Here is a 15,493-nt window from a genome sequence, read left to right as displayed (position 1 = left end):
ATCATTGGGGTGCTCTAAAATTGCAAAAACTAACAGCAAATTGTATTACCAAAATAAAAATAATCTTATTGTGCAATCTTGTGTAATGGTGCGCTACATTTTTGACATATACTGTGTATATATATATATATATATATATGACATTGTTAAAAATAAATAAATAACAAAAGTTTTAAAAGAAATATAAAGGGCATTAAATGGGACATAAAAAAACATTTTTTTCTTTCAAGGTTTAGATAAAGCATAATATTTTAAACAGCTTTCCAATGTATTTCTATTATCTAATTGGTTTCATTCTGTTTGCACCCTTTGTTGAAAAGTATACCTAGTTAGGCGCAGAAGCTGCTGGTTGGTGGCTGCAAATATATGCCTCTTGTCATTGGCTTTCAGATAACTCCAAGTAGTGCATTATTGCTCCTTCAAAAAAGGATACCAAGAAAATTAAGCAAAATTAGAGAATAGAGGTAAACTGGAAAGTAGTTAAAAAATATACGATCTATCTGAATCAAGGAAGAAAAAGGTTGGGTTTCATGTCCCTTTAAAGGGACATCAACAGGTTGAGATCTGTGCATATCCTAAAAGGGTTAATTAAGTAAAAAAAATGTTTGCATTAAAAATTTGTTTAAAAATTGCTGGCAAGTATTTTAAAATACTTTTCAAAAATAAGCAAAATTAATTACATAGCTTAGCTGCCTGGAGCAGCCAACTCCACCCCCCTAATCAGTGTTTAGACACAGGCATTGTATTCCAACTGAGTTCACAGCTTCTAGGCATGCTCCAGCAGATAATCCCTATTCACTTTTGCATTCTACCAAAACAACAATAGATATAGATACAGCCATAGAAGGAAATGTGTGTGGGGGGAGTTAGAGCTGTACAATTCAGAAACTAAAAAGAAAGGGTTAATGGCGAGGCACTGCAGTAAAAATATGCAGGTAAAGTAATTAAAGTACATATTATTATATTGTGTCTCTATCCCAACTTGTTTTATGTCCCTTTAAGGAAAGCATCAATATAAAAAGATGAAAACTACTTACTTGTGCTTGTGTTTGTTCCAATAGCATTGATGGTTGTGGGGACAGAGGAGGAAGAATATAAAGGCAAATGCCCGTTCTCACAGCCTGCGTTTTTCTCCTGCCAGCTGGAGGAACTAATGCAGATCCCCGAATCTCGAGAGTTCGGCCAGCCGTTAAGTTTATCATCAGAGTTCTGTCTTTGGTGGTAATAATGCATTTGCCCATAATCCAAAGAATCGGATCGACACCGACTCTGGGTGCTAAAATTACCAGATGTGCGGTCCTCCAGGTGATTCAGCCACATTGCCAGTGCACTTCTATCATCCAATGAGGTCGCTGGGTGTATCAATGCGTAAGACAAAAGTTGTCGGCTCTCTTCTATATGCTGGTTGTGTTCAATTGAATGCGCCAGGATTTTAGGCAAGAGCTTCATGTACTCTACTTTTGCATCAATGTTTCCAGGCTTTAGTAAAGGCAGGTGGGTTAAGAGCTGAGATATCACTTTGTCCTTGGATTCTTGCTGCCATTGGTTAATGATTGCTGAAAGAAAAAACAAAACAAACATTGCTGTGAATGGGGAAGCCAATTAAATGCACAAAATAGAAAAATAGTGCTTATTTGTAAGTAGTTTCTAGTGGTGGGGAAAAAACAAAAACAAGCTGATTACTCTGTTAATAAAGAGATCAAACTAGCAAATGAATCTGCCATTAACTTTCTTGTGGTCTGCTATAAACATGGATGGTTTTATTTACTTCACATTTCAAGAAACTGAACAGGCCACAAATTCATCACTCAAGTCATTGCTAATAATAATAATAAAAATGATAAACAAGGAGACAGAATTCTAAAAATAACTGACTTGTGAAATGCTTAAAAGGGACCATCAAATACAAATACGGCATGCTTTAAGTTGTAGAAGAATGTGATTTCTGTGTTACTATATAACTATTGGGGTCAATCATAATCTTTTAGAAAAAATTATGAAATGAATTTTCTACAAAATCCCCATATACTTTAATGGTGAATTTAGTAGAAAAGTCACTAGATTTTTTTAAAGGATTGTAATCAACCCTTGTGGGCTAAAGTCTCGCACTGGAGCAACAAACATCCGTCTCCGAAGCAGAATACTGAAAGCGATTGGCAGGCTGTGCACCTTCTGCTCCTGATTGGCTGGCCAGTCATGTCCTGCTTGGAAGCTGAATGCTTGCAGCTCCTCAAGAGGACTTTGTGTGTTTGACCCTCTTGCATGGGTTAGGGTCAATAATGCAAAAGGGACTGGCTTTAATTAATCATAGCATGTATTTTTATAATATCCCTTTAATTAAAAAAAATGAATAAGCTCATCTGGGGAGAAAATAAAGTGTGTTTTAAGTGGAAATGGTTTCATCCACACACACAAAAGAAGATTTTATTTGGTGACTATATTTAACATCTACAGATATATGCACATACCCTATACACTGAAGCAGTTTGTAATAAATATTCACCCAGCAGTTTGTCACTGCTGTACAATTTGTATAACTGGTGTTGTAGGACATCTCCATGTGATGTAAACTAAGGGCCCTATGTACAAAGCAGTGTAAGCTGCTCTGGAGCCCTTGCGGGGCAGGTTCGCACATGCAACGTAAGAAGCAGCAGTTATTAGACCACTGTTTTTTACACTCTTCATCACCTCTGAGGTGGACAAGAGAAATAACCCCAAACTCGCTCACTTGGAGTGATTGACAGACCCTTCTATCACAAGAGCGACGGTGCAGGAATTGCACACTCATCTGGCAAGTGGATAAACTGATCTGCTGCCTGTATGCAATGACTTGACAAGTTGAGAAGCTTGTCAGCCTGCCGGTTAATACACGGAAGCCTAAATATTAACCATACAAGCAACTGACATATAAATAAAAAAACTTACAACCTGAACCCATCTAAAAGGCAAACATTCCAATTTACCTCTATTACATACAATGATGCAAACACTGCTAACATGGAATGCTAAAGACACGTGCACACTCCTAAGCTCCTATTAGACTCCCTAGGTGTATTCTTCAAAATTACACTAAGAGAACAAAGCAAATGTGATGATAGAAGTAAATTGAGAGCAGTTTAAAATGGCATCCTCTATCTGAATCATGAACATTTCATTTTGACTTTACTATCCATTTAAAGGGACATTAAAGTTCAAAACGAAAAAGCTTATTGCACTACTGCTTGCATATAACTACACAATGTCAGCATCAGAACAGCAATGCACTACTGGGAGCTAGCTGACTACAGATGGTGAGCCAATGACAAGAGGCATTCGTGCAGCCACCAATAACCAGCTAGCTCTCAGTAGTGCATTGTTGCCCCCTGAACCTACTTAGGTATGCTTTTTTTATTTTTAAGAAACAGTAAATTTGACAATAGACATATTTTGAAATGTCTCTTAAAATGGCACAACACTGTCTGAATCATGAAAGTTTAATTGTAACTTTAAATAGAATTGTAGTAACAGGAAGAGGAGTGTTACATTACATAGAGGGAAATGGGATAATTATGTGAAGTCTCTAACTACTTAATATGGCACAAGGCTAAGGGGTAGATTTAACAAGCAGCGGATGCTGCATTCTACGCCCATCGTTTCAGGCTCGCCTTAAACGGAAGTTAAGAAGCAGCTGTTGTAAGAACTTCTTCGCCATGTTTTATGCGGCAGACTGAAATCATCTCGATACCATACGATCGGGATGATTGACACCCCCGAATGGCCGCCGGTGAGCAGGGGGCGGCATTGCACAAGTATTTCACTAGAAATGCTTGTGCTATGATAAATGCCGACAGCGTATGTTGTCAGCATTTAGTGAGGTCGAGCGGACATGATTGGCTACAGCGAATCATGTCCACTCGACCATTAATAAATCTACCGCAAAGTATCTAACGTGATAATTCATAGGACAATCAAAAGAAGATGCCTGAAAGTAGACTTCTGATATAGCAAACGTACAAAATATAAATCAGCACAGAACTGAAAATATTCTATTAAAGTTGCAAAAATGCAATAAATAGGTCCTCATTGCACATCTTACAAAAGAACATGCCGCATTCATGCCACACATTGTAGGCACTAAACTTCCACTGTTTGAGGACAAGGGGAAATCTGTCGCGTTTTTATCAAGCAGCAGAAGTTTTCAGAGCTAAATATTGATACAAACAACAAGTACAACATGTCAAATGAACACCCACAATGTTGGCTCTATCAAAAGCTCTGGCGGACAGATGGTAAAATAGCATAAAGAACTGGCGCAGGGAAGACACAGATTTGGAATGTTTGTAAAATTATTAATATTTAAAACTATACACGATAACGAACCAAGACATACAAAGAAAAGCAGTATTCTTATAAACCTATAGCACTCACAAAGGTCTAGATTAAGAGTGGAGCGCTAATTTATTGTGCACTAGCAAACTGGCAAATTTTCCCATTTGCAGGCGAGCGATAAATAACCAGCCATTACAAGTGGCTGCTTATTGCTACCTCAAGCTCAGAAAATTAAACAGAGATCAGATCTCTGGTTCATTTTCTAAAAGTGCCCCAAATGCCCTCAAAATAGGGGGTATTATAGTCTTTTACTAAAAAAATAATAATATGTATATAAGCATATCCTATAATATAAAAGGTCAAGTGTGTTTGTCCGAAGCCGTCATGCGCAGTAGAGACAGCGCGAGGACAAACACACCTGGCCTTAGAGTCTACCTAAACTGCTGTTCGCAACGTGACAGGGGTGGACAGGAGTGGGCGAGACCTGGTGTGGCGGGGGCTGGGCACGGTCGCGCACTTGCGAGAGAGACAGATCAAAAGAGAGGGGGGAGAGAGAGGGGGCAGAGAGCAAAAGAGAGGGAAGAGAGAGCAAAAGAGAGGTAAGAGAGAGCAAAAGAGAGGGAAGAGTAAGCAAAAAAGAGGGAAGAGAGAGCAAAAGAGAGGGGGGGGGGAGAGAGAGGGAGAGAACAAAAGAGAGGAGGGAGAGAGAAAAATAGGGAGAGAGAAAAATAGAGGGCATTCTTATTTACACCAGTTTTTCCACACCTGCCTAAAACTTTTTCAACATGCTCAGCCCATTTTCTCTTGCCCCAATTTTTCTTACACCCTTACTTCGCAATGCCCCTTATGGCCTTACCCTAATTTCCTTATTACAGCTCCTTCTCCTAATTGCCCCCTTCTCTACCACTTTTTAACTGAAACCCTTTTCCATATTTCATCTTTACTTGGTTCTTCCTTACAGTAACCAAAATGACTACCTTAACTTGTTTATTCAGCTCCGAGACTCCACAAAACGTACACTTCTGGTCTCAGTCTCAGGTATAGATTGATATATAATGCAGCAGTAGCCAGACATATGGCTGAGCAGAGCCTGTGACATCTTCTAAACAACATTTTATAGATCTGTTGGCAATGCTAGGAATTAAAGGTGCAACAATAAGGGAGGTTGTAAAATGCAAGTAAACCCACCAAATGTAGTATTGCAACACAACTGTCACAATTACAGACCTAAGAATATTGCAATTCGTTTATATCTAAAATAAAAGTAACATAAGATAGATAAGAATATACCTCAAAAGTGTACATTAAAAGTTTGTAGCAGGAGAGAACATTTAAAAAAAAAAATGTATGTGCAAATTGTGAGCAAGCTTTTGAAATACCAAATAAAATAATTTTTAGGTATGCCAATAGGAAACAACAAATTTGGGTATCTTCACAACCTAAATGTCAATCTCTTCCTACATGGTAAATTAAAAATATGCATAGATTTTTCCGCATGTAAATTGATTGATTGTTTATCCAAAAATAAAACAGATCACGTGTCTGATATTTTCTCCCTCATTTGTGTGACTTGCATATTTATGGGAGTTCCATATGACTGTGCATGCAGTTTAGCTTCAAACTGACTCCGCAAGCCATAATAACCACTTTTAAATTAGATACGTCAGTTTCATTTGGCCACTGTCTCTCCGCAGAGCTAAAAAGAAGGTCTTTCAGTGCAGAATACTAGGCTTTGAACCTGCCAATTTAAACTCAGCTAGGAGCTGCATTTATTTTTCCTATGTTTTTTTTTTCTGGTGAGCACAGCAACAGGATGGAAAAGCACCCAGAGACATCAACAAAAACAAAAAACGCAGACAAACCTTGGAGTGACATTAAGAGGAAAACCTCAATGACTCACTAGCAAAGAAAGGCAGTTTTCTGAGCTGTGTAATTTGGGATCATGAAGAACATGTGAACAGATTTAGGGAATTCCAGCATTTTAAACAAGTTTTTACAAAGCTGCACAAAATGAAAATTAAATAAACTTTCAGAGAGTAAAGTGAGTAAGGGATCTTTAAATTTTAAAACACTGCGTAGTGCACAACATTTACGTGCGCTTGTACTACTGAGTGGAGCGCAAATATCGTGCTTCCGTAAGTGCAATATTGCGCTCCACTCGTAATCTAGCCCTTAATCAATAAAAAACATACATGCTGGTTTGAGAGTGCAGTCACCTTCTGAGTGTCTAGGGGAGGTTACAAATAGTTGTGATACTTTTGGGAGCTCTCAGTATGTTTGTTTAGTTGTGTGCATCCAAGCGAGTGCTGACTATTATGTGTTACAATGAATATAACAGAAGAACATTGGAAAGTTGTTTAAAACTGCGTGTTCTATCTGAATCATGAAAGTTTATTTTTGAATTTACTGTCCCTTTAATCCCATTGTTTCCTGCAATATTATCTGGAGTGGAATAGATCTGCATAAGGACCTAAGTGTGAGGAGTGACAAGCTTCAAAAATGAAAGGGAAACTTTTAATGGTGTTGTCTTAGTTAAATAAAACAATGTAATTCTTATTGTTAAAGTGAAGGTCAGTTTTAATTAATTGGTGCCCGGTTTTTAATAATCCTATTAAAAACAAGGGCACTTTAGTTCATCAAAACTGACATTTCACACGTTTTCTTCAAAATTTACCTTTTAATCCTGGCAGCCGCTCAAGCGATTCCCCCGGCCGTCGGAAGCCTCTGCAGACGTCAGGAATGACAAATTCGGCGTCCTCCAATCACGGCTTCCCCCCGGTGGAATCTTGGCCTGATGCAACACCGTGATTGGAGGAAGCCGGATTCGTCATTTTGGACGCAAAGACGGCTTGCGACGGGCGGAGAAAGTGCTGGAGCGGCTGCCAGGATTAAAAGGTAAGTTTTTGAAGAAAACATGTAAAATGTCACTTTTGATTAATTAAAGTGCCCTTGTTTTTAATAGGATTATTAAAAACCGGGCACTGATTCATCAAAATTGACCTTCACTTTAAAGGTAATAATTATTTTGCTTTAGTAAAATAAAATTATTTGCATTGTTATTATTAAGGTAATGATTATTTTCCTCCTTCCAATAAAGTACCTATTAAACTGGAGATAGTTCACTTCCCAATAATTTCATAATCATCTATGTATTTCTAATGGTATATAACTAAACCAGTCATTTTCTGATATAACTGGAAAAATAATTTGAAAAGTAAAAAATAAAAAACCATGATTTAAAATCGAGGCTACTGACTAGTGATTTAAATCGTTATTTAAATCAAATCCACACTGATTTGTTTATTTTGGAAAGTATTAAATGGCATATTTACAACTTATTATTATTTTTCGGGTTAAAAACAGGGAGCATTACTGGGACTCATTCATTTTGCTTCCTACCTTTTTGGCTTATTGTAACATAACTATTTAATTGTGTCCATTTCTGGCTCTAGTAAAGAGGTTAATCACTGCCTTAGAGAAAACAGTCTGTAGACAATTATTTATAAGACTGGATGACAGGGGCAGAGCTACCATTGGTGCAGTAGGTGCAGTGACAATAGCAGCCAGTCTATACATAGGTGTGTACTTATGTGGTCATTCTCTGTGTATAGATACTCATTATCATTACATTGAACAGCATGCTTATCAGTGTCTAGATACTCACATCATTATACAGTGCAGCGTGTTCACTATTAGTGTATAGATATTCTATGAGACTCTAAGAGGACAGGGGAAGAACTGGTTAATTACTCAATATCCACTTTAAACAATATCACTAATATACAACACAGAGTTAACTAAATCCTCCTGCTACAGTCAATTTATTACAGGCAGGGATAAGCACCAGCCTCTGTCTCCAATTTTCAACACACAGGACTACTTGTCCAGCTATATATTTGATTTAAATCACTAGCAGTAAGACATTTTAATAATAATAATAATAATAATAATAATAGAGATTATTTTTCCAGTTATATCAGAAAATACTGATTTAGTTATATATCATTAGAAATAGATAGATCACTGAAATGAATGAAATTATTAGGAGGTGAACTATCTCCAGTTTAATAGGCTCATATTTGATAAACTTTTCGACTGTACTTTGCTGGAAGGAGAAAATTGATTACCTTGATAATAACAATTGAATTAACTTTATTTAACTAGAACAATAACATTATATTTCACTTTTACTGCTTACCCCTCCCTCCCAGTTGATTCTGTGTACATACATTTGCAGGGGAGCAATAGTCTAACAGGGACAGTAAAGTAAAAATTAAACTTTAATTATACAGATAGAACATGCAATGTTAAACAACTTTCCAATTTACAACTCTTATCTAATTAGCTTCATTCTCTTGGTATCCATTGTTGAAAATCATACATAGGTAGGCTCAACAGCAATGCAGTACTGTGAGCTAGCTGCTTTGCTCATCCAATGTGTTCACCTAGCTCCCAGTAGAGCAATGCTCTCCTTCAACAAAGGATGTCAAAAGAATTAAACAAATTTGATAAAAGTTAACCTGAAATCTGAAAATTGTTTGCTCTGAATCATGCACAAATTATTATTTTTAGGTGTATGTCCCTTTAAGGTCTATTTCTCAACATATTGCTTTAAATATGGGGCACGTTATTTCTGCAGACACACATTCGCAGTTTTGAAAACTACAAAACCAAGAATATGTTACAAAATCTTCTAGACAGAAAAAAATGCCATAAATAATCATACAGAAATCTCTGGGAGAGCATGACATTGTGTATGGATTAATGGAATTCATTTATCAAAAAAATATATACTGTGTATATATTACATACATGAATATACAGCCTCATGTAACATAATTAAAAATGAATCCTTATTTCAGGATGAATAACCTTTAGAGTATAATGTACCTTAAATTAAAACTATATTTAGATTTTTTTTGATTCATTGATTTTTATCCACCTTGAAATAAATAAAACATATGTCTGTACAATCACTATACAATTTTGCCTTTGGTGTTATCTAACCAATTTGCTCAATTAAATAAACTCACCTCACACATGGGACATTTGAAAACATTGTACAATGTAGTACAAAGCTTGTTAAAAAATACAGGGAACAATGTATACAAAACACTGAAATGTACTTCCAAGAGGTTGTGTTGACAACTAACTAAAGCAAGAGATAAACCTAAAGTACAATTTCAAGAAGCCACTGACTCTGAGTGTGTTTTTCTCTTTAACACATTTTAGGAAACTCCAATGATTGGTTACAAGTTACATGATCTGTACTAGTGTCTTCAACAGCTCAAAATACAAGTTGGAAAGAAGTGCTCTTTCATACATCTTCATAGATGTGATTTACTAAAATATCAGCGTGTCATCCTTAGACAACCAGAGCAGTATAATGCCACAAAAAAAGGGTCTCTGGCACAATTCCACAAGAATTCTATTTTACGAGCAGCAAAGCACAACCCTGTAATTGGATGAGGAAAACATCACAGCAGCTCTGGATTTAGCAAACACATGATGGGCGTTCCAAAAATATCTCCCCCGCAGGACAAAGTCCAAAGAACTGGAAGCAAAGAAGTTTAGAATCTTCTCGCTCAGCCATGTATTGTATCAAACTTAGAACAGTGCTGCAATATATTGTACAGTTTCACACGTCTGTAATATAGCATGCTAAAAATATTCTACTGTAACACTTTGTGTCAAATACCATATAAAAATGCATGCCGATTAGTGGAAGCATATTATTTAAAGGTACATTATTTAATGGCATTATGGCTAATCCCAGGAGCCAAAGTTGCTAGAATATTAACTCTGTCAAAATAATGTGCTTATAATTAAACAACCTGCATATATACTTTTTAATTCTGACATCTGGTTTAATTGATTTTACTTTAACAAAAGTTATAGTCAAACTATTAAAATAAAGGCTGAGAAATTTGTTCAAAATCTAAGAACCATCTCCAAAAATGTAAAAGCCAGAAAATTTTGTATGGCCATTTGATTATAGTAGATATGAATGAGAAATAGATTATTTATATACAGAACAGTGATCCCATTGATCAGAACATACAGAGCAATAAAGGGGTTAAATAACCATTGAAAACCCCTCTCAGCATTGATCATCTATAATCCCCCACATAAGTGATCTTGGCCACCAACACACAGGTATTCCATAGACTGGAAAAAATGTACTGAAAATCAGACAGGCAGCAGTAAAATGCCCTTTACCTTAGGGTCAAGGTCAGCTACACATGCACCAAGAGGTGGAAGGGACGTTAGCCTGGTTACCACATTTCCCCACAAGTGGCATATGGCTGTGTGTGAAGTGAAGGTCTGACTAGGGGAGAGGTGCAGCTATCATATCATATATCACTTTCCTTCAAAAAGATTGTCTAGGTGCTGCAGAAGTCCAAATTACACAAGCACTGAATTAGATTAGATTACATACAGTTTTAATTAATAGAAATGCTTTTTAGCCGTTGCTTAGGCAAGAACTCACAGCAAAGCAGGGTGGATAAAAATCAGTGATTTAAAGAAAAAAAAAATTTTTATTCAAGCTGGATTTTTTTTAAATGCTTTTTCAGGAAAAAGAAAAAAAAGTTAAAGATGGTTTTCAATTGTAACAACAAATTAAAGGGACATGAAATCCAAACATTTTCCTTCATGATTCAGATTTTCAATTTACTTTTGTTATCTAATTTGCTTACTTCTTGGTATCCTTTGTTCAAAAGTATACTTAGATACATAGACTTCTGATTGGTGGCTGCACATATATGTGCCTCTTGCCATTGGTTTACCAATGTGTTCAGCTAAATTGGAAAGTTAAAATTCCATACTCTAAAAATCTGTTGCTTTTGTTCAGAACATCTATATATACAATATCTATTTAGAATCTCTAAACATGGAACCATTTTAGAAGTCAACATACAATAAAATCTAGGGGCAAATTGTCTGGTCCAGGTGGTTTTCCTTTAGCCATTAATTTGATGGTTCTAATAATTTTTTCACTATTAATTTGTCATGTAAAAGGTGAGTGACATTGTATGCTATACTATCTATCTATATATATCATATAGATTAATGTTTAATTTGTATGAAATATTCCTTGGATGTAAAAATCTGATTATTGGAAGCTTTTTTAAAATTCTGACACAGACTTTTTTGACAAATTGCCTGGTGACGAGATACACACTACACAAGACATCTCAAAGTACAAAGGAGACAATTATAAAGTATAAAGTTCAAAAGAGTCTTTGTTATATGGTCTTCTCAGATTAAAATCTCTAACTTAAATTACCTTTATAAACTTCCTACAAGATTATTATTTCAGTATTAAAGGGACACTCAAGTCAAAATGAAACTTTAAAATTGCATGCTATATCTGAATCTTGAACAACTTTCCAATTTACTTCAATTAACAAAATGTGCACAGTCTTTTTATATTTACAATTTTTGAGTCACCAACTCCTATTGAGCATGTGCAAGAATTCACTGCATATACGTATATGCATTTGTGATTGGCTGATGGCTGTCACATGATACAGTGGGAGTGGAAACAGACATAACTTTGCAATTTATTTAACAAAACTCTACTACTCATTTGAAGTTCAGACTAAGTGATATTGCATTGTCTTCTTATCATGCATTTGTTGATTATGCAAACCTACCGTATTGACTGGTCCTTTAAGTAAATTTATTATTGAGAAAAGGGGTTTTGTATTCCATACTTATCCATTGATTTTAAGTTACTGTGATTTATCTTAGAATTTGTATTTAAAATTGGCTATTGTGTTGATAAAATATTGATTCATTGGAAGTGTATAAATCTCTCTGGTTGATTATTTGACGTTACATAAAACTATTTCGGGCTAGAAAGTTGAATTATATCTCCTGGAAATTCTATTAGATTTATTGAGATCAAGTTAAGATTTGTACTGTAATATTTGCTGTATATTTGTTAACCAAACATTGTTAAAGAAGTCATATGTTGAATTGGTTAATGTTACTGGCTAATTATAAATTGTTCTAGTAAATTTTAATTGTGATATTTGATATTTAATTCATTTTAAGTTAAGGTTAAAGGGACAGTATACTATAAAATAGTGTCTCCCATTATGCGTTTCCAATTACTTTTTAACCAGCTGCAGAGTATAAAATGTATGAGATTTGCTTTTTAAGGCTTATTTGTGTATATGAATAACCTAATAAAATGGGTTGAGCGTGTAGGTATAGTCAGATCTCATTACTTTATCACATTGTGTACATATACATGCTTCTTTATCTTATATCTGTCCATAAACCATTCACCAATACTTGGAGAGAACAATGGAAAACAGAATTTATGTTTACCTGATAAATTACTTTCTCCAACGGTGTGTCCGGTCCACGGCGTCATCCTTACTTGTGGGATATTCTCTTCCCCAACAGGAAATGGCAAAGAGCCCAGCAAAGCTGGTCACATGATCCCTCCTAGGCTCCGCCTACCCCAGTCATTCGACCGACGTTAAGGAGGAATATTTGCATAGGAGAAACCATATGGTACCGTGGTGACTGTAGTTAAAGAAAATAAATTATCAGACCTGATTAAAAAAACCAGGGCGGGCCGTGGACCGGACACACCGTTGGAGAAAGTAATTTATCAGGTAAACATAAATTCTGTTTTCTCCAACATAGGTGTGTCCGGTCCACGGCGTCATCCTTACTTGTGGGAACCAATACCAAAGCTTTAGGACACGGATGAAGGGAGGGAGCAAATCAGGTCACCTAAATGGAAGGCACCACGGCTTGCAAAACCTTTCTCCCAAAAATAGCCTCAGAAGAAGCAAAAGTATCAAACTTGTAAAATTTGGTAAAAGTGTGCAGTGAAGACCAAGTCGCTGCCCTACATATCTGATCAACAGAAGCCTCGTTCTTGAAGGCCCATGTGGAAGCCACAGCCCTAGTGGAATGAGCTGTGATTCTTTCGGGAGGCTGCCGTCCGGCAGTCTCGTAAGCCAATCTGATGATGCTTTTAATCCAAAAAGAGAGAGAGGTAGAAGTTGCTTTTTGACCTCTCCTTTTACCGGAATAAACAACAAACAAGGAAGATGTTTGTCTAAAATCCTTTGTAGCATCTAAATAGAATTTTAGAGCGCGAACAACATCCAAATTGTGCAACAAACGTTCCTTCTTTGAAACTGGTTTCGGACACAGAGAAGGTACGATAATCTCCTGGTTAATGTTTTTGTTAGAAACAACTTTCGGAAGAAAACCAGGTTTAGTACGCAAAACCACCTTATCTGCATGGAACACCAGATAAGGAGGAGAACACTGCAGAGCAGATAATTCTGAAACTCTTCTAGCAGAAGAAATTGCAACCAAAAACAAAACTTTCCAAGATAATAATTTAATATCAACGGAATGCAAGGGTTCAAACGGAACCCCCTGAAGAACTGAAAGAACTAAATTGAGACTCCAGGGAGGAGTCAAAGGTTTGTAAACAGGCTTGATTCTAACCAGAGCCTGAACAAAGGCTTGAACATCTGGCACAGCTGCCAGCTTTTTGTGAAGTAACACCGACAAGGCGGAAATCTGTCCCTTCAGGGAACTTGCAGATAATCCTTTTCCCAATCCTTCTTGAAGGAAGGATAGAATCCTAGGAAGCTTAACCTTGTCCCAAGGGAATCCTTTAGATTCACACCAACAGATATATTTTTTCCAAATCTTGTGGTAAATCTTTCGAGTTACAGGCTTTCTGGCCTGAACAAGAGTATCGATAACAGAATCTGAGAATCCTCGCTTCGATAAAATCAAGCGTTCAATCTCCAAGCAGTCAGCTGGAGTGAAACCAGATTCGGATGTTCGAACGGACCCTGAACAAGAAGGTCTCGTCTCAAAGGTAGCTTCCAAGGTGGAGCCGATGACATATTCACCAGATCTGCATACCAAGTCCTGCGTGGCCACGCAGGAGCTATCAAGATCACCGACGCCCTCTCCTGATTGATCCTGGCTACCAGCCTGGGGATGAGAGGAAACGGCGGGAACACATAAGCTAGTTTGAAGGTCCAAGGTGCTACTAGTGCATCCACTAGAGCCGCCTTGGGATCCCTGGATCTGGACCCGTAGCAAGGAACTTTGAAGTTCTGACGAGAGGCCATTAGATCCATGTCTGGAATGCCCCACAGCTGAGTGACTTGGGCAAAGATTTCCGGATGGAGTTCCCACTCCCCCGGATGCAATGTCTGACGACTCAGAAAATCCGCTTCCCAATTTTCCACTCCTGGGATGTGGATAGCAGACAGGTGGCAGGAGTGAGACTCCGCCCATAGAATGATTTTGGTCACTTCTTCCATCGCTAGGGAACTCCTTGTTCCCCCCTGATGGTTGATGTACGCAACAGTCGTCATGTTGTCTGATTGAAACCGTATGAACTTGGTCCTCGCTAGCTGAGGCCAAGCCTTGAGAGCATTGAATATCGCTCTCAGTTCCAGAATATTTATCGGTAGAAGAGATTCTTCCCGAGACCAAAGACCCTGAGCTTTCAGGGATCCCCAGACCGCGCCCCAGCCCATCAGACTGGCGTCGGTCGTGACAATGACCCACTCGGGTCTGCGGAATGTCATCCCTTGTGACAGGTTGTTCAGGGACAGCCACCAACGGAGTGAGTCTCTGGTCCTCTGATTTACTTGTATCTTTGGAGACAAGTCTGTATAGTCCCCATTCCACTGACTGAGCATGCACAGTTGTAATGGTCTTAGATGAATGCGCGCAAAAGGAACTATGTCCATTGCCGCTACCATCAACCCGATCACTTCCATGCACTGAGCTATGGAAGGAAGAGGAACGGAATGAAGTATCCGACAAGAGTCTAGAAGTTTTGTTTTTCTGGCCTCTGTTAGAAAAATCCTCATTTCTAAGGAGTCTATAATTGTTCCCAAGAAGGGAACCCTTGTTGACGGGGATAGAGAACTCTTTTCCACGTTCACTTTCCAGCCGTGAGATCTGAGAAAGGCCAGGACGATGTCCGTGTGAGCCTTTGCTTGAGGAAGGGACGACGCTTGAATCAGAATGTCGTCCAGGTAAGGTACTACTGCAATGCCCCTTGGTCTTAGCACCGCTAGAAGGGACCCTAGTACCTTTGTGAAAATCCTTGGAGCAGTGGCTAATCCGAAAGGAAGCGCCACGAACTGGTAATGTTTGTCCAGGAATGCAAACC

At 37.6% G+C, this 15,493-nt stretch overlaps 1 protein-coding gene across 5 annotated transcripts in view; it reads right to left on the bottom strand.

Moving 5' to 3' along the window:
* The window catches only part of SAMD4A (sterile alpha motif domain containing 4A), a 380,149-nt gene that overhangs the window by 227,712 nt on the left and 136,944 nt on the right, over nt 1–15,493 (bottom strand). For 4 of the 5 annotated variants that reach the window (XM_053697599.1, XM_053697600.1, XM_053697602.1 and 1 more), the window contains exon 3: nt 1,038–1,556. In XM_053697599.1, the coding sequence (XP_053553574.1) occupies nt 1,038–1,556 (519 nt within the window). Of the gene's footprint in view, nt 1–1,037; nt 1,557–10,527; nt 10,591–15,493 lie in introns of those variants that run through there. The other variant, XM_053697604.1, reaches the window with a different exon arrangement.

This window comes from Bombina bombina, chromosome 1, assembly GCF_027579735.1.
Source record: "Bombina bombina isolate aBomBom1 chromosome 1, aBomBom1.pri, whole genome shotgun sequence".
Classification (NCBI taxonomy): domain Eukaryota; kingdom Metazoa; phylum Chordata; class Amphibia; order Anura; family Bombinatoridae; genus Bombina; species Bombina bombina.
The sequence above is the reverse complement of the archived record's forward strand: the minus strand, read 5'-3'. Positions and strand labels throughout refer to the sequence as shown.